The sequence below is a fragment of the Rhipicephalus sanguineus genome, chromosome 5, assembly GCF_013339695.2.
Source record: "Rhipicephalus sanguineus isolate Rsan-2018 chromosome 5, BIME_Rsan_1.4, whole genome shotgun sequence".
NCBI classification, from domain to species: domain Eukaryota; kingdom Metazoa; phylum Arthropoda; class Arachnida; order Ixodida; family Ixodidae; genus Rhipicephalus; species Rhipicephalus sanguineus.
Window position 1 is genome coordinate 47,384,564 of NC_051180.1, and position 20,196 is coordinate 47,404,759.

The following is a 20,196-nucleotide window of genomic DNA, read 5'->3' on the forward strand; positions in this document are numbered from 1 at the left end:
GAAATTGCATTAATTTTCCTATTCTTGAAAATATTTTTAATTATAATATAAAAACGTCGCTTAAATACGAAGGGGATTTCAAAAACATCGTTTTAACTATTTTGTACAACGAAAATATGTGCAATTGAGAATGAAAGCACATATATTAAACATTGTCTCCAGGGTAGTCTCCGTTTGAATGCACGTTTGCCAGTGCATGAATAAAGGAATACTGAACAAAAATGGGACAAACTGACGAAAATATCCAAACTCTACTCGGAAGACGCGAATTTTCCGATAAACAGAGCTTATTTTGCATATTTTTGAACAGTTGGTTGTATTTTTGGTGGATTGTCAGCGCGCGGCGACTGCACGCGAGCGCGAGCCGTGACGTCACATTCTCCGAGGCGCATGCAGACTGCACGTGTCCTCCGTTTCTCTGTTTCTCTTTCTCCACCTCTCCTTTCATCCCACTCTCCGCAAAGCCCGGATGCGTCACCCCAGCCGGGAACATTCCCGGTGCTGTTCGTATAGTGATTCTGGGAACTGTAGTGGAAGCTGAGTGGGTTGAGAGGCGCAGGCGACGGCTGGCATTGTTGGTATGCCTGTTTCAGGTGTATGCAACATTACCAAACATCACCTCCTCTAGCTCTCGGCGGGGCCGCAAGACGCAGCAGTTTGTGAAAAAGGCGTTAAATTCATTATCTCCCTCTAGTTTCTGCCTGAAATGAAGGTTGTTTCTATCGATTGCAGCCCGCAATCTTTGAATTTGGCTGAAAATATTGGCGGAAATAATATTGTACAGCATCCGTTTAAGGTTAGATGTTGATTACCCCAACATATCATTGACTTCAGCACTCGACTACTCAAAGACATCGACAACCGCGCTATTGCGGAAAGTGATGATAACTAAAATATCTATGTTTGCTGGGAAAAAAATGTAAATAAGCCCCAAAAAAACGCCACAAGCGACTGAAAAATTCTACAAGCGACTCGGCGACAAAAGAAGCCCAATTCCGCTTATTATAAGCGGAACTGGCAACTCTGGCCTCGTCTTGTTTTTAGAGCTCTTATTTGCGACGCATTAATACCAACTAGCCCAAGTCACGACAATTCATCATGATACGTGACTTTGCAGCACAGCCAGCGGCCTGACGCCACTCTCGGTAATCAGTACTGATGGAAGCAAGGGCGGCTCACCTTCGTCACCATTCAACGCGGCAATGGCTGCGCTACGTAGCTGGCGACCGCCTATCAAAGGTGGCTCACCTCTCGAAGACATCGACCTGCCACCGCCCTGCGGTCTGCACGAACGAGCCATGCTGGTAGCCTGCCTGGGCTCCTGCGCAGCCGGCACCACACTCTGCTACGCGTCGGCAGCCATGCCTTCCATCGAGCGCGAACCCTGGTACGAACTGCGGAAAACAGCCCCTGCGGACCGGTGGGCCGCAGACATCCTGTTGCTTGGCGCAACCGGAGGGGCAATTCTGTCAGGTAAGGAATCTCTCTGCTTGGAGAAAAAAAAAAAGAAAGCAAGTTCGAAGCAATGAGAACATTTATTGAGAAACACCGAGACGAGAAATGTAGTGGGAACCGCCGCTGTGGTCTAGTCGTTATGGTGCTTCACTGCTGACCCGAAGGTCGAAGATCGAATCCCGGCCGCGCCGGCTGTATTTCGATAGAGGCAGAATGCTAGAGGCCCTTGTGCTACGATTTAGGTGCTTGTTAATGAACCCCAGGTGGTCGAAATTACCGGAGCCACTCATTGCGGCGTCTCTCATAATCATATCGTGGTTTCAGGCCAAGAAACCCCAGCAGTTATATATTATTATAGAAATGTAGCGGGGTTCAAACACGGCCATTAAGAAAAAGCTGTTTATGTTACATTATTGCCCTGCCTTTTGGATTCTCTTAGCTTCTCAAACTGCCTTATATAAATTTACTCTTCTCTTTACTAATCTTTTGATAATGGCTATGTGTAAGCCCTTTCCGCGTGCTGACCTCCTAGAGTTCTTATCTCTTTTTATTGCGACAGCACTTATATGGTCCTTCTCGACGGGTCTTCGCTGCTCGAAGGGCGCGGTCGCGCACACTATCTCGACAGACATCAGGAAACGGCTCGTAAAGTTGCTGTGTTCAACACTTTCTTAGCGTTTAGAGAATTGACAGCACGAAAACCGCTTCGGTCCCTGGAGAAGCCGTATTCCCTTAATCCAGCGTTTTGTTGAGTTACACGACCTCGATCCAAATGAGTGAGCTGCTCGCCTTGCAACATTACAATTTGTGGCTGTCGCAATAATTGCTTCGCCCTTGAAGTGAAACTGACTTTTTTAGGTAAGGAGCGGGGGGGGGGGGAGGGAGGGGGGAAGGGCGAAGGTAGACAATGGAACCGACTTTCGGGTACGTTATCAAAAATACTAATCATAGAAATTTTGTAATAACACTCCGAGATGCTGGGATCAAGCGCATATTGTAATATATATATATATATATATATATATATATATATATATATATATATATATATATATATATATATATATATATAGATTGTTATCCTTGTGCTCAGCAGTTCTCATTAACTTTATGCTATTTTTATGACGTTTTTGTGAATGCTACCGGCGTATTCTACATGCCTGCGTATAATGCGCAAAATTCACTTTTTATGCATGGGTGATAGATGTGTACACTGTAGAACTGCTTAGTTCACGCTGTTGAAATGGTAAGGGAAAGTCTAAATTTTCCTGTCATACGATATTAGGTGCACGTGTTTTATATACGTTGTGTAGTTGATTATGTTACCTATACGGACCCATTATGGTTTTCATCAATCTATTGACGAAAATAAAGGATTATTACTATAATAATATCTGGGGTATTTACGTCCCAAAACCACGATGTGATTGGAGTGGAGGGCTCCGGAAATTTGGACCATCTAGTGTTGTTTAACGTGCACTGGCATCGCACCGAACACGGGCCTCTACCATTTCGCCTCCACCGAAATGCGACCGCCGCGGCCGGAATCGAACCCGCAACATTAGGGTCAGCAGCCGAGCCCCGTGACCACTAACCCACCTTGGCAGACGAATTAATAATAATAATAATAATAATAATAATAATAATAATAATAATAATAATAATAATAATAATAATCAATCAATCAATCAATCAATCAATCATTTATTTAACGTGCCCAGGAACAACCGTGAGGTCTTTGTGCAGGCGCACGCAAAAATAAAATCAATAAAAATAAACAATACAATACAGACAGTCTTCAGAAATAAAAAGAGCAAAAACACGTAGACAAAGAGAAATGAACACTAAAGGGGAGGAGTAAAATAAGACAATATGAGAAATATTGAAGGGGAATAAAAATTAGATTGCACATATACAACTATGCGGAAAGACGGAGAAGGGAAGACTTTGTACACTGTGCCATACTATGTCAAAACAGTGCAAAGCTCGGATAAAAACAGTGATTGTGGACTATGAAAAACGTCAAGATCAAGAAAATTAATATTATAAAGACTTTGTATTCTGTGAACGGTAGAGTGTTGGAAGAAGCAGGCGGGTACATGAAACGGTCTGTTCTCTCTGGTTAACTTACGCGGAATTCGAAAATTAACACAATTGAGAAGTACAGGGCAGGATATGAAACCGTGGACTAGCTTGTAGAGAAATAAGAGATCAGAACGATTTCGTCGGCAGTGAAGTGATGGCAGTGATAATGACTCAGCAGTATTTGAACGAGATCCAGAGTCATTTTTAGCAAAGCGATGGTTATATATGCTGAGGAATTTTTTCTGGACTCGTTCAATGGTGTTACCGCTGGATTGAGCAATGCCATTCCATATCACGGACGCATACTCAAGTTGCGGAAGACATATTGCCGTGTACAATTTGTGTAGGGCCATGGGAGACCTGAATTCTCGAGATATTCTACAAACACATCCGAGAGAACGAAGGCCCCGCATAGCAGCACGCTTAACGTGAGAAGAAAAGTTTAACGCGCTGTCAACAACAACACCAAGATCACTGATTTCATAAACCTTGCATAACGGCACAGAATTGACAAAGTATTGAAATGACACGCTAGATGTTTTGCGAGTGATAGACATGAATTTTGTCTTTGCGGTATTTAGAGAAAGGTTATTGCCGTTGCACCATTCGGAAAAAGAACACAAATCTGACTGCAACAAGCGACAGTCGTTAACTGAATAAATTTCCTTAAATATCTTGATGTCATCGGCATACAAGAGGAAAGAAGAATTACGAATGGCAAAAGAAACATCATTAACGTAAATTAAAAATAGGAGTGGGCCTAATACCGACCCTTGAGGGACCCCACTAGTCACTTTATACAAAGAAGAGGTTTGGCCATTTACGGCAACATAACAAGATCTATTGAGCAGATAGCTGTGCAAGAGATTCACAATCGACAAGTCAACGTCAAAGTTCGCAAGTTTAACCATAATCAGTGTGTGGCTGACTACGTCAAAAGCCTTGCTCAGGTCACAGTAGATTACGTCAACCTGTCCTCTCTGAGAAATAGGTGTGGAGATCTGCGTCATGAAACTAGCAAGATTTGTGGTAGTTGAGCGGCCAGCAAGAAAACCATGTTGATTTGGAATCAGTGAGTTTTTCACACTAAAAGACAATATTTTGTGAAGAGCCAGTTCGAAGATCTTTGATGTGGCACATAGTAGAGAAATCGGGCGATAATTAGAAACATCTGTCTTAGAGCCCGACTTAAATACTGGGAAAACACGAGCAGTTTTCCACATGCTAGGAAATGTGGAAGTGTCCAGGCAGTTATTAAATATCGTAGTCAGTACTGGGACAAATATAGTACCATATGCTTTTAGTATGGCGGAGGGGATGCCATCTGGGCCACATGATAAGGATGGTTTTAAGCGCTTAATGCATTCGCTGATAAGATTTTCATCCAGCGACAAAGCACTGGATGAGCTAACTGCCTTGGGCTGTTGTCTGATATCAGTGCTGGAGTCTGAGGCCTTATAAACGGATGAGAAATGTGTGGCAAAACAGTCAGCGACGGCATGCACTTCTACCCCATTTGAGTCTAGTAGTCTGAAGGACTCTCCGCTTTTGCTAGACCGTTTACGCACATACTTCCAAAACTCAGCCGGCCTGTCAGAGGCGCTTTTTTCTAAGAATTGAATGTACGAACTATGATCCCGTTTATATAGGCGTTTAGAGAGAGTTCTAAAAAAGCTGAACTCTTCCTTCCACTCGCTGGATGGAGAACATTTAGATTTCCTGTGTGCGTGATCTTTATGCTTCAGTGCACTGATAAGTTCAGATGAGAACCAGTGGGGATATTTACGTTGTTTAGGTGTATACTGGGGAATAAAATTAAGCATGCTGCTCAGTACAAGCTCCGTAAACCGATCAACCTGGTCATCAACATTAGGTTTGTCAGTAACCTGTGACCACTCAACGGTGGACAAGTGATGATAGAGGCCCGTGTAATCACCTCGCTTGAACGCAAATCTTGGAGATTTGTTTACGTAACTGCTGTAGCTCGTTGTTTCGGCTGATGCAGATAATCTTACGTTAAGTGGTGGGTGGAATTTGTCCGGACGTACAAGAGAGATGTTGGAGCGGGAAACTTCAAGGGGTTGATCGTTTGACACACACAGGTCTAAGACGTTGCCACTGGAATTGACGACTGAATTATGTTGCACTAGGGAATTAAACGCCAGAAAGTCCAAGAGCAGGCTGCACTTTTTCTCTGTGAAATGATTGTAATGAGAAAAGGTAAGCGTGCTCCAGTCAATTCCAGGTGCATTGAAATCCCCAAGAACAATAATTCTGTGCCCACTATGAGAAGATATCACAAGTTCAATAGAAGACATGACATCGTGAAACGAGGCAGGGGAAATGCTGGGCGGTAAATAGAAGCATCCAATCAACAATTTTTCACGGCGCTCAAGGTTGATTTCTAGCCAGATCGATTCTTCGATAGTTTCTAGGTCTTTCCGTCTAACGGATTTCAGTGAATTGTCAATGGCAATCAGCACGCCACCGCCTTTCTGTTTGGTTTCACTGAAATCTCGGTCACGGCGGAAGGTGGTGTAAGTCGGGGGAAAAAAGTCCGATGAGAGAATTTCAGTGCCGAGCCAGGTTTCAGAAATAGCGATAATAGGAAAACAAGACGAAAGAACATTAGAGAAAAACTCCAGTGTCTTGGTACGCAGACCCCGAGCATTTTGGTAGAATATGTCTACGTTACACGGCACTTTCGTTTCCAGTCACTTGCTCAGAGGGATGAAGCATGTCATCGCGCAGCTCCCCACGTAATGGCTTGAAGAGGCATCCGAGGGGCCACATCGAAGGGTCATTCAGGCGTTGTAGCGTTTCCTCGTCAACTTCGATATAGAATGAAGAATATGACTGGAATCTTGTTTGAAGTCGCCGGCAGGAAATGGGAGACATATCGAATGAAGCAATATGTTTTTTGATGTCAGCAGCAGTGGTGTCCGGGCTCAGCTTCGTAACAAAAATGGCCTTTGGCCATTTTTGTTACGAATTCGAAATTAAATTATTACGAATAATAATAATAATAATAATAATAATAATAATAATAATAATTTATTTCACGTGCCCAGGAACAACCGTGAGGTCTTTGTGCAGGCGCACGCAAAAAAAACAATGAAAATAAACAATACAATACAGACAGTCTTCAGAAATAAAAAGAGCAAAAACACGTAGACAAAGAGAAATGAACACTAAAGGGGAGGAGTAAAATAAGACAATATGAGAAATATTGAAGGGGAATAAAAAATTAGATTGCACATATACAACTATGCGGAAAGGCGGAGAAGGGAAGACTTTGTACATTGTGCCATACTATGTCAAAACAGTGCAAAGCTCGGATAAAAACAATGATTGTGGACATCGAAAAACGTCAAGATCAATAGCAATGTAAATGCGCTGAATGAAGCACAGACGAGAAACGTAACAGGGGACAGGACAAGTGGTGCGCAATTGTGCACCACTTGCGCACCACTTGTCCTGTCCCCTGTTACGTTTCTCGTCTGTGCTTCATTCAGCGCATTTACATTGCTATGCCGTACCAACTAGCCCAAATTGAAGCTTTGCTGTCAAGATCAAGAAAATTAATATTATAAAGACTTTGTATTCTGTGAACGGTAGAGTGTTGGAAGAAGCAGGCGGGTACATGAAACGGTCTGTTGTCTCTGGTTAACTTACGCGGAATTCGAAAATTAACACAATTGAGAAGTACAGGGCAGGATATGATACCGTGGACTAGCTTGTAAAGAAATAAGAGATCATAACGATTTCGTCGGCAGTGAAGTGATGGCAGTGATAATGATTCAGCAGTATTTGAACGAGATCCAGAGTCATTTTTAGCAAAGCGATGGTTATATATGCTGAGGAATTTATTCTGGACTCGTTCAATGGTCCGCTGGATTGAGCAATGCCATTCCATATCACGGACGCATACTCAAGTTGCGGAAGACATATTGCCGTGTACAATTTGTGTAGGGCCATGGGAGACCTGAATTCTCGAGATATTCTACAAACACATCCGATAGAACGAAGGCCCCGCATAGCAGCACGCTTAACGTGAGAAGAAAAGTTTAACGCGCTGTCAACAACAACACCAAGATCACTGATTTCATAAACCTTGCACAACGGCACAGAATTGACAGAGTATTGAAATGGCACGCTAGATGTTTTGCGAGTGATAGACATGAATTTTGTCTTTGAGGTATTCAGAGAAAGGTTATTGCCGTTGCACCATTCGGAAAAAGAACACAATTGTGACTGCAGCAAGCGACAGTCGTTAACTGAATGAATTTCCTTAAATATCTTGATGTCATCGGCATATAAGAGGAAAGAAGAATTATGAATGGCAAAAGAAACATCATTAACGTAAATTAAAAATAGGAGTGGGCCTAATACCGACCATTGAGGGACCCCACTAGTCACTTTATACAAAGAAGAGGTTTGGCCTTTTACGGCAATATAACAAGATCTATTGAGCAGATAGCCGTGCAAGAGATTCACAATCGACAAGTCAACGTCAAAGTTCGCAAGTTTAACCATAATCAGTGTGTGGCTGACTACGTCAAAAGCCTTGCTCAGGTCACAGTAAATTACGTCAACCTGTCCTCTCTGAGAAATAGGTGTGGAGATCTGCGTCATGAAACTAGCAAGATTTGTGGTAGTTAAGCGGCCAGCAAGAAAACCATCTTGATTTGGAATCAATGAATTTTTCACACTAAAAGACAATATTTTGTGAAGAGCCAGTTAGAAGATCTTTGATGTGACACATAGTAGAGAAATCGGGCGATAATTAGAAACATCTGTCTTAGAGCCCGACTTAAATACTGGGAAAACACGAGCAGTTTTCCACACGCTAGGAAATGTGGAAGTGTCCAGGCAGTTATTAAATATCGTAGTCAGTACTGGGACAAATATAGTACCATACGCTTTTAGTATGGCGGAGGGGATGCCATCTGGGCCACATGATAAGGATGGTTTTAAGCGCTTAATGCATTCGCTGATAAGATTTTCATCCAGCGACAAAGCACTGGATGAGCTAACTGCCTTGGGCTGTTGTCTGATATCAGTGCTAGAGTCTGAGGCCTTATAAACGGATGAGAAATGTGTGGCAAAACAGTCAGCGACGGCATGCACTTCTACCCCATTTGAGTCTAGTAGTCTGAAGGACTCAAGCAGACCACAGGCTCTGACACTCAGGCTACTTCAAGTCGGGGCGTACCCTAACCCCGCGCTATTGCACAAGATCTATCCTGAAATACAGCCAACTAATGCATGTTTATTATGCGCAGATATCGCTAATCTCGAACATATGCTCTGGCGGTGCCCCGCGTTACACGGCGGCGAAGTCATCACGCCGTCAAAATGGGAAGAAGCTATTACAAGCTCCGGACTCTAAGCACAACTATGGGCAGTCCAATGGGCCTGCGACGCAGCAGAGAGACTTGGTCTTTCTGTTCCGACGTGGGAGCGGCCCGCAACGTGCTAGGACGCGTTCCGAGGGACCGAAATAAAGTTTATTCATCCATCCATCTCCGCTGTTGCTAGACCGTTTACGCACATACCTCCAAAACTCAGCCGGCCTGTCAGAGGCGCTTTTTTCTAAGAATTCAATATACGAACTATGATCCTGTTTATATAGGCGTTTAGAGAGAGTTCGAAAAAAGCTGAACTCTTCCTTCCACTCGCTGGATGGAGAACATTTAGATTTCCTGTGTGCGTGATCTTTATACTTCAGTGCACTGATAAGTTCAGATGAGAACCAGTGGGGATATTTACGTTGTTTAGGTGTACACTGGGGAATAAAATTAAGCATGCTGCTCAGTACAAGCTCCGTAAACCGATCAACCTGGTCATCAACATTAGGTTTGTCGGTCCCCTCTGACCACTCAACGGTGGACAAGTGATGATAGAGGCCCGTGTAATCACCTCGCTTGAACGCAAATCTTGGACATTTGTTTACGTAACTGCTGTAGCTCGTTGTTTCGGCTGATGCAGATAATCTTATGTTAAGTGGTGGGTGGAATTTGTCCGGACGTACAAGAGAGATGTTGGAGCGGGAAACTTCAAGGGGTTGATCGTTTGACACACACAGGTCTAAGACGTTGCCACTGGAATTGACTACTGAATTATGTTGCAGTAGGGAATTAAACGCCAGAAAGTCCAAGAGAATGTCCACTATGAGAAGATATTATTATTATTATTATTATTATTATTATTATTATTATTATTATTATTATTATTATTATTATTATTATTATTAAGAGCGACTGTGGCTATGACGGGACAGCCAGGAGTACTTAAAGTTATACACCACCAGGTATACTTTATATTGTATACTATCCCTAGATAAGTTATTAGAATTTCGTATCCCCCTTTAGGTAATGCCCTAAAAAGGGGTCTAGCAGTAGGTTAGTAAACAAGAAATCAGCCGAGACTGTCCATATAATTGCTATCACAATAATAAGTTGCTAGCTGTGCACCTCGGCATCTTTGCAGGGGTCCTGCTTCACTTGACGGGCCACCGGAGCACTTTCCTGGTGTCTACCTTTGGCCTGCTCTGTGCTTGGATCGGCCTCATTGCTTCAAACAGCCTCGTCATGCTGATGGTTAGCCGTGCAGCGAGCGGAATCTGGCTAGGCGCCATAGCCTGCTGCTCCAGCCTTTATGTCACTGAAGTGGCCCCTCCCAGGAAACGGGCGTTCTACGGTGGACTTAACGAGGTTGGCAATACTATAGTATATTGATATGACAATGTGGGCAAGAGATAATGGCTTTTATGCTCTGTATTGCACATGTATCCACAGTTTCGCATTCCGATGACCTGTCGGAATGGGACCTGTCGTGCCTATAGTAAATTGTTGGTATATCTGGCAATATTAATTATACATGTAGCATCACACGCAATCACATATTGTGATATGAAAGGGATTCAAGGTGCGCCGATATTGCTTCCGAATTAGCTGTCGTTAAGAACTAAATGTGTATATCGCTTATTTATGTATACCTGCGAACCGGTGATAAGTAAAAACATTGCAATCTTGACGCAAATGTATTCCTCATTACGGAATAATGTAACACAATGACATTAATATATTGACGTTGGGATCGCAGCCGTACGAAAGCGACACGCATACTGAACAGTTTTCAAAAGATGTGACGCTCGTGTACTTTGTACGTTTCCACAAACAGGAATGTAAAACGGAACGAGAAACGCTCAACGAGCCAGCAAATTGCGCTTCTGAGTTTCATGAGCGTAGCGTTAGTCGCTGCTGGTAGTCGCCATGTGTACTACTGCATCCTGTTGATGAATGCCTATGCCCATGCAGCCGGACTTCGGGCTGCTCCGGCCTGTGGTCTCTAATTGCTCGATATTGCGCAAGACCTGCAATCGCTGTTCTCAGAAAACGTGCATAACAGCCAAATAAATTCCCTTGCCTTCGCCGTCTCTTTCCGATATGTAATAACCTCCTGATGCGTGCAGTAAATAAGCCAATCAATTTGTTCTAAAAGAAAAAAATGGAGGCGACCCTATTCCTCGACTTAGGTGTCTCGAAGTGGCGGTCGCACTTGGGCGTTCGTGCTCCTTGTAAAAGCCGCTTGCGCCGCATCTTGCAGGTAGCAATGACCGCGGGTGCGGTGGCAGCCTGCTTTATCGACAGGGTCAAGTGGGAGTTCCAGGCATTCCTCTGCGCACTGTGGCCTCTGGCCGTGTTGGCCTTTCATCAGTACGTCATCGAGAGTCCGCGCATTTTGGTAGCCAGAGGGTGTCGGCAGGCGGCCAACATCGCGGCTTCTCGTCTCTACGGCATAGATCTCCCACCCGAGCTGAGAATGAGGACGGAAGATCCGGCAGCCCATCCCGTTAATTGGCTAAGGATGAGCCGGTGGGTAACCATCGTATCTGATCGGGCCGAACCAATTTTAGAGTATCTGGACACTTATATCGTTAATGACTGAACAAAAAGAAAAATTGCACCTATTGATTCTTAAAAGATAGGGCGTGCAAACACGGACACAAGAAAGAAGTCAGGACACCACAAACGTTTGTGTTCTTTCTTCCTTCCTTTCTTCCTTCCTTTCTTCCTTCCTTCCTTCCTTCCTTCCTTCCTTCCTTCCTTCCTTCCTTCCTTCCTTCCTTTCTTTTGTTCGTGCTTGCACGCCGTATCTTTTTAGAATGAATACTTACCAACTAGCTCAGCTCTCTGTTATTCCAAGGCAGCTATTGCTCTCATCAAAAATGAAAGTGAAATCAGTAATAGTGTAAGGAATCAAGAGCGTCGTCAATCCGTGGCATAGGGTATACGTCTTTCCTAGTGATCTTATCGAGCGCCCGGTAATCTACGCAAAAGCGTACAGAACCATCCTTTTTCCGCACCAGAACAACGGGAGACGACCAAGGTCTGGCTGAGGGGCGGATTATGTCCCGTTGCAGCATGTTGACTGCGTTTTCTTCGATGATTTTTCGCTCGGCTAGAGACACGCGGTACGGGTGGCGGTGCACAATCGATGTTCCGTCGGTCTGAATGCGATGTGCTGCAGCGGTAGTTTGGCCCGAGGTAGACGAATAGGCATCGAAAGAGGTTGCGTGCTTATTCAACAAAGCAACCAGCTGCTGCTTCTGCGAATCTGTCAAGTCACTGCTGATGACTGCTGTAAGGGCGGATGAAGAAGTACGATCAGCAGTAGAGTGGCCTTTGGAGCAGACAGGCGTAAGGGGCAGGACGCATACAGGCTCCGGACCGGCAACGCAGGCTGCCGTGGTGCCCCGCGGAAGTAAAATCTTTTTCGATGTTGCGTTCGTGGCGGCGACGAGAGCTGAACCATTGTGGAAGCGAACGACACCCGATGCAAGAGCTATGCCTTTACTAAGGCAGCGGGGTGACGGGGTGACCAATACGTCACCAGAGTCGACGTCGTTGGACACAACCTTTACGATTCGCTGTTCACGTGGTGGCAGCTCGGTATCTGTAGCAGCGACGAGGCAAAGTTGCTTGTAGATGTCGTCGCCGAGCGAGTAGTCTGTGCCGGTAAGGTGGACGACACGTTGGCCACAACAAATAGCCGCGGAAGCAGACGACAGAAAATCCCATCCTAAAATGAGTTGGTGAGAGCACGGGTACAGCACAGCGAACTCTATGTGGTGAAGAATGTGATCGATTAGCACGCGGGCAGTACACAGAGCGGAAGGGCGAATTGTGTTCCCCTGGGCTGCAACCAGTGTAGGTCCATCGTAAGGCGTCATCACTTTCCTGAGACGGGCACACAAATCAGCACGAAGAACAGAAAACGTAGCAGTGTCCACCAAGGCATCGACGTGCACTCCTTCAACCATTACAGAAATCATATTGCAAGGGCGTGCTGGAGGAATTTGAGTCCTGTGTGTGAATGCAGTTTTTCCTCCAAAAACTGCATCGCTTAGTTTTCCGGACGGTGGTCAGAGGTGAGGGAGGCAGGCCGAAGCGGAGACGAGGAGCGACGGAAGGGCGAAAGTGAACGGCGTCTGGTTGGCCGATAACTATTGCGCACTTCACATAATGCATTTGGTTATGCATCCTCATCTTCGTCGTGTATCATCATCATCAGTGTGGGTTGATAGTGCCTGTTCGCTGCCGGGTCTTCGGGCCAAATAAACATCTGCCCAACCAAGACCTCATAATAGAAAGGAACCTCAGTAGGCCTAAAGACTAAGTTCAATATGTCGGCCAGTCGATGTCAGCTAAATATTGCCAGCTGACTGCTGAGTGCAACAGTTCGAAAAAATAGAGAAGCAAGGTACTTAGTTCCTGTAGCTCAGCCAGTAAGTTACTGTCAACTTACATTAGCGGAGTTGCGGTTGTGTTAAGAAAAGTACGGAAAGATCAGAGTCGAAAAAGGAAACATTGGTAATTAAATGTTTCATTTGGACTGCGTATTGTATAGCGGTACATGTATATATCTTTGCATGCTTGAATTCACTAATTTACGAAAGTGTGTAAGCGCCAGCGCACTGGTAAATATAAAGCCTCGTGATCGACCACTCTCCTAATTAGATTATTCGGTCAACTAAAACTGAAGTTCATGAAACAGGAAAAAAAACCCCGAAGAAACTGACAACCATTCAACTGGAAAACCAGAATTACATCTGCCGAAACAAACAAAAGAAAATTAGTGCAGAAAAATATTAACCCTTTGAGGGTCGAATTTTTTCGCGAAATGCAGTCCAAAAATGTGTAATTTTTTTATTGCTGAAATAAATTCTTCAGACGATTCTATTTAAGAAAAAAATTGTCTAAAATTTTTTTTCGTGACCGTAAAGTGACAAAAAAATCAGTTTTGTTGCTACATACATATGGTTTATTCGTAGTAAAATCAAGCAGAATCCTAAAAAAAAGAAGCTTCACAGTTTTTTATGAATAAAAATTATGCATTGTATTAAACATAGCTCACAAACATACAAAAATAAGCGTACCAGACTACGTTTCCGGTTAAAAACGCTCGTGCTCAAACACTAAAAACTTTTCAGCGTGTGATAGTCTTTGAAGCATGGCTCCCCGCGCACGCGTTTCAGATGTCGCTCCTTGATCGTCATCGGAGTCTGAACTCGTCAAAACTCCTCGTCTGACGAACTGAAATCCAATGAATCAGATTCTGATCGGCAATTGGGGAATAGTCCGCATCGGAAGAATCGCTGCTCGACTCACCGGCAGCAGCGCAACCGACGCGCGCTTCCATAGCGTGAGCGAACTGCGTTAGTGAGCGCACGGAAGAAAACTCTATGGTTCTGCGCCCGTCCGGAAAGCAAAACGAGTGAAAAAGCTACAGTAATACTTCGTCTTATCGCCAACAAGACGTAGTTAGTTTTTCCGAGAACCCAAAACAGCAAACGCAATCACGGCGGCGTCGTTTGTGTAATTTAGCGCCGCGCGGAAACAGATGTAATCACGCGCCGGGGTGCAATAAATGAGAGAGTAACAAGCGGTCACCCTTTGAGAGATTAGAAACCAAACAGCCATCCGCTCTGCGGGCGCAAGAAGCGAAAACCACCCGAAGGACGAAACCGAAACGAGCCGGACCGCGTGCGCGCGTGCTGATGCGAGACTACAAGCCGCCGCGCCTCTTTGGAAAGAAAACAAAAAAAGACGGAGAGACATTGGCGCATTAAAAAAATTACACGAATTCCCGAAGCGTGGCAGCACATTCCAAGCAAGAGAAATCATCGAAAAAGGCGCGCACTTTAAACCAGCTGCACCGCGAACGCGCTCGGATGGGCAAGCGATTGGCGGCGCGCCGTTTTGGGAAGCGAAAAAAAAATACAACGGAGAGACATCGGCGCATGAAAAAAATTCCACATATTCCCGAAGTGTTGAAGCACAGGCCAAACAAGAGAAATGATCGAAAAAGGCGCGCGTTTTAAAAATAAACGCTATGCCGTACATGTACGACGAAAACCCTTTGGTACCAGGAAGCTTCTGCCGTACATGTACGGCGAAAACCCTGAAGGGGTTAATGAAGCGTGACCCTCTATAGTGATTTCACGCGCTGCTTTATATATTAGCCTACAGTCCTTTCTGTGATAAACTGACGAGTGCTCTGCTTACTGGTGCATGCCTTCACGTGCCTTCTGGACCGCCTCATGGATTTCGCCTGTGCGCTTAGCCCGATACTTCCCAGTTACATTTGCTCAAACAACAACGGTCATTAATTATGCATAAGAAACTAGCTCAATGTTTGCAGGTTACAAAGCTCGATCGAAAGCTTTGTTGCAGACCGAGCTAGTTTTATTCCTTCTCTCGCAAACGTATTCGTCAAACTCGTTCTGTGCTTCACTCTAAATCGACAATAATGCACCACATTCGGGGGAGCGAGCCCGTGACCGAAGCGTTGCCGCAGAGGCTTGCGTCACAACCACTGAACGGTATTTCCGCAATTCATGGATAACGGATCAAGCCGCTCTTCTAACATGATCTATCCTCCTTCGCAGGGTGGTGTCTGCTTGCCTGCTGCTGTTTCTCTTGCAGAATCTGTCGTTCGTCCCGCTCTTCCAGCTAAGGGCCCTGCAGATTATTGGCAACCTGATGGGAGGGTCGAACGCGAACCCGGCGGCATCGATGCTCCTCGCAGGTCAGACCGGCGTAGTTGCCCTATTCGCTGCGCAGACCCACGTGGTCGGTCGTCGCTGGCTCTTGGGCGCCTCGGCTGTTCTCGTCACCGTGGCGCATTTCACGCTACAACCACTGGAGAACCTATCGTTTAGGTCCGTACTGGTGGCACTTTGGGCGATTTGTAGTTAACTAACGCAACAAGGTACAATATACTTGACATACTTGGTGCAGCATACTTGACAAGCAAAAATTTTTTTCATTTCACAGAATGTTTGAAGGAAAGAAGGAACAAGATCGCTCTGTGTTATCTTGTTCCTTTTCTTCAAGCATTCTGCGCACTCCAAAATGTTTTTCTTGTCAAGTGAGTTGAGTAACATTTTCTAGAAATAGCGCAAGCCACAAAGACAGAAGTGACTACGAGCATAAAGAGACTGAGTGGTGCTAAAATTTCAGTTGTTTATTTCGTGACACTTGAGAAAACGTATTACACATTTATTGCAACGAACTAAGCATCAAACTGTACTCGTGTCGGCATGCCATGGGCTATTAGTTGCGCATAATGTTAAGAGCAACAAGTGCCTTGTGGTTTTCTTCCTTCGCATTGCGAGTACCGTAAGTGCACCCTTGAATAAAAGAAGCTCGAGCCATTGGAAGAAATTGAATTGTCATGTGGGAACTCGTGATATATATATATATATATATATATAGAGAGAGAGAGAGAGAGAGAGAGAGAGCTGTTTTAGATAATGAAGTGACGTTCTACGGCCTGCCAGTGCGTGTACAAGGAGTTGTGTATAGTTAGTAGGTACTACAGCTAAGCTAGCAGGCTACGTAACGTAGCCTGCTAGCTTGAGCTTGGGTCAAGCTTTCGAAAGTGCGATTCAAACAGTTGGAAATCTGTTTCGTTCTGTTATGTTCGAAGAAAGAAAAAGAAAGCATGCATATGGTTTCCCTCGTGGGTTAGAATTGTCTTGCCGTGTTTTCATTTCGTTGGTCTTGCACATTTATACTGCATCAACTGCATACACCAATTCTAATTTTGTTGCGTTTACGCCAACAAAGAGAAAGACGACGAACTAGCTATACCAAGAAACACCAGACGCACTTCTTGTTCTACATCTTTATTCCGGTTATTTCTGTCTGTATTGCAGCACGTGGACCCCCGAAAAAAGAACAGAGCCAATCAACTGGCACGGCACGCTATCCATTGCTACCCTCGTGCTCAGCTACTCATTTGGACTGTGCCACTTGCCCCCTCTGCTGACCGGCGAGCTGGTACCACTGCGTATACGCTACCTAGGCTCCGCACTCTTCTGGGCAACGCGCTGGATTGTGATGTTCTTGCTGGTGCATTTTGAGGACAGCTTGCTGGCAGCCATGCAAGACAGACAAGCTTTCCTCGCGTTTTGCCTCGTGTATGTTCTGGCGGCCTGCTTCACGGTCGTCATAATTCCGGAGACAGAAGGACGTTCCCTTGTGGACATTGCCAAGGACGAGTGATTTTCTATCTCATTCCTGCATTTTATTTTTCTCTTTTCACCACGCTTTAGTATCACAAATATTATTCCCTATTGCTAATCTTATTAAAAATGAATCGTGGAATCGCCAGCTTCCTGGTATGTCCCGCGCATTGTGGGAATCGATTTCATGCGAAGCAGTAAGCGAGTAGCAGCAAAAGCACGGCTAATTGGGCTAATTGGTATTGGTTCATATTTAGACTGGATGGGGCGCGCACATAGACAGGGACACAAGAAGGAAACCACGCGAACAACACACGCGCCTATGAAACCTATGCCGCATATTTTTACCTTGAGCCAAGCGTTACGAGGCGAAATTGAGTAGATGTGTGGATGCCGTGCGCTTATCAGGCCTGCCGACTGCTTTGGCGCCTAAAGGGTGCCTATGGTTCGACGTAACGTCGGCACTCCAGTTAGAGCACAAACGTCGGCGTTACCGAAACGAAGTGCACGCTAAGGTGCAAAGGTGGGCAGATAAGTTGAGTTCATTGGCGTATTGCTCCGGTATCGAGCAATGCTTGACCATAGCTTGCTGATGCGTGTGAGTACATTTACAATGTAATAAAAGCGGATAACCAACACTGCAACCGCAAATGACGTTAGAAAGGCGTCACGACTGCAAGTTCGGCAACGGCCAACATAACTGCACGTGTAATAGCTTTATTTACGATATGTACAGGGGCGGTCCAAAGTGCGCAGACCACGCTGCCAAAAAATACATGGAATAGCGTCCTGCTACCTTTTGACACCCCCCTCCCTACTTCCCACTCCTTGTAACTTGTGGTTGCTGGCTGAGGGTCCTTGCAGGCGTTTCTCAGCTTTTGATGTCTACATGAGAATCGGCAACTGCAATAAAACAGTATGACTTTCTCTTGTTTAACGCCCGAAAAGTACGTTATACAATTAGCGATGTCTATTCTCGCCGTTTCTGGGATGATATAGACTGTGAATCGCGTTTAGCACAACCTTGCGTACCACAGGGCTTGGTTTATGGGCATGCGCAACACGTGACTTGGCGAAAGCGTTTGACAACGTACGCGACAGTCATGTTACGTTATTTCTCTCTAAATGCACTGCTTCATGTCTTCCTCATCTCGTCCATACACTCATGTCTTCCTATGTCAGTTTTGAAGCAAGGGCACGTAAACGACAGCACCCAGACGTAGGGGGCTAGATAGACAGACCAATAAATAGGAGCGGTCAAAGTATCATTGGTTCGCCAAGAACTGCATATTTAAGATTCCCAGCACTCGTGTCATGGCACTGTAACACATGGCGGACTTGCACAAGGTCAAGCGCGTTTTGTCTATGAATTTACCGAGTTTTAATTTATGTCAATAACAATGTAAGTTTAATTTTGGCAGGACTTTTTTTTATAATCGGTACGAGTGAACAGATATCTCTCATCCTTATATGCTGGTAGCATTTTTGTTGAACACAAACAGAACTACTGGTAGCGTTTTTGTTTGGTCGGATGGCAATGCGCTCTATCCTTGGTGATGATATCCTCTTCTGATGGCACTCACCCACAAAGGGGGATGTACCAAGAACCGGGTGCCAATGTTTAAGGTAAAAACTTATGAAGCTAAGAAACACTAATTTAGACTAAAAATAAAACATCGAATAAATGAAAATGAGTAACGAGCAAGCCTGTCAGAATATTAGCTGGCTATGTGACGGCTTTATGTTACGATATCTCCTCTTTCTTTTTTTTTCTGTCAAACATTTAGTTGTCATTGAATGCATTTTGTCCAATCACTTTGTTTCTGGTACTGCCCACCTGCGTGCAAAAGCCATGTTTCAGGGTCACGATTTCCAAGAGTAGCTGCTTCCGGAAGGCAGTGGCCTCATCGTCATCGTCACAATCAAGAAAATCTGGCGGAAAGCGCTGTCCACTGTGGCTCTAAATCCGGTAAGTGCAGCGCGTAATTTTCGAGCGAGGCCCGCTGCTCGATTTGAAAAGGTGAAGTTTCCATCTGATATCTTTGGTCGACTTTCACGGTGCGCCGTAAAGATGTTGAGACGAATCTGATTGAAGAATGTCACAGGACGTGTGGCCTACACATTTATATCGTAACTTTAGGATATGCCTATATGCATTCCTGTGTGCACCGCATTCTGTGCATTCTTGTATGTAGCGCACACAGGTACACGTAGTACAGTCACGTTCAATATGTCGCGGAACACGGGGGCTCGTGGCCTCACGAGCTCTAAGATTGCTCCTGGCTTCCACTGGTCTTTATTTCCATAACTAAACTATGTTGTGTCAATTGGGTATGATAATTTCATCTAGCTGTAGAAATCCGCGCAACATGAAGCCATTCGCAATCTTTGAGCTCGTGAGGCCACGTGCTACCGTGTTGCAAGTGATATAGGCTTCCAAATCAACGTCGAGTGGACATGCGCCACTGCTCTTATCGCAACTAGGAATATCCAGGGCGCGTCTCCTTTCGCCAACACTGCCGTCCGGCTTCCGCGCACGCGCAGAGCTCTCGGACTGCATCTGTGGTGCGTCACAATGTTAACTATTGCTGACTAGCAGTGCTCCAGGCCTATTGAGGAGCGCATGCGCGCACGTGTCCTTGCCGCTGCCAAATCCGGTGACAAACCACCTTAGTAGGCAGCGTCTACCCCCAGTAGCGCATAGCTCGGCCGCGCGAGCTTCGCACCCAAACTTGAGCTTGGGTTCCCTAATGAGCGCGACAGTACAGTGCTCGGCGATTGAAACGTGTTAATCGGAGCGCATGACTGCTGACGGTGAGGGCGACGGTAAGGACGAGAGCGTTCGTCACGCGTGGTGACTGCATTCGGTAGACAGCCGTTCAGTCTGTGGTTATTGGTGGCGCCGGCGGAGCGCTGTTTGCCATAGGCGTGCGCATGGGGGGGGGGGGGTGCAGGGAAGGCGCCCTCCCACCCTATTTACCTAAGAGGGGCGGCGCAAAGTCAGCCCCACACATAGTCATAACAGGGAGGGGGGCGCTGCAAATCGGGGTGGGGGGGGGTGCAATGTCACCGCCATACATACGTAATTGGGAGGGTGGGCGCTGCGACGAACCTTCGCC

The 20,196-nt window shown here is 45.4% G+C and overlaps 1 protein-coding gene across 1 annotated transcript; it reads left to right on the plus strand.

Moving 5' to 3' along the window:
• Window positions 1–1,179: 1,179 nt before the first annotated feature.
• Window positions 1,180–17,117, plus strand: LOC119393592 (facilitated trehalose transporter Tret1). Its single transcript, XM_037660701.2, has 5 exons — window positions 1,180–1,473; window positions 10,033–10,256; window positions 11,152–11,420; window positions 15,497–15,769; window positions 16,769–17,117. The coding sequence occupies exons 1-5, from the start codon at window positions 1,203–1,205 to the stop codon at window positions 17,115–17,117; spliced, it is 1,386 nt and encodes a 461-aa protein (XP_037516629.1). The 5' UTR covers window positions 1,180–1,202.
• The last annotated feature ends 3,079 nt before the right edge of the window (window positions 17,118–20,196 follow it).

Bases quoted from the DNA above. Each gene is read 5' to 3' on its own strand.
- LOC119393592 (XM_037660701.2), top strand. From the start codon at position 1,203: ATGGCTGCGCTACGTAGCTGGCGACCGCCTATCAAAGGTGGCTCACCT. The intron at 11,421-15,496 runs GTGGGTAACCAT...CCTCCTTCGCAG, and splicing joins AATTGGCTAAGGATGAGCCG to GGTGGTGTCTGCTTGCCTGC. The intron at 15,770-16,768 runs GTCCGTACTGGT...TCTGTATTGCAG, and splicing joins CTGGAGAACCTATCGTTTAG to CACGTGGACCCCCGAAAAAA.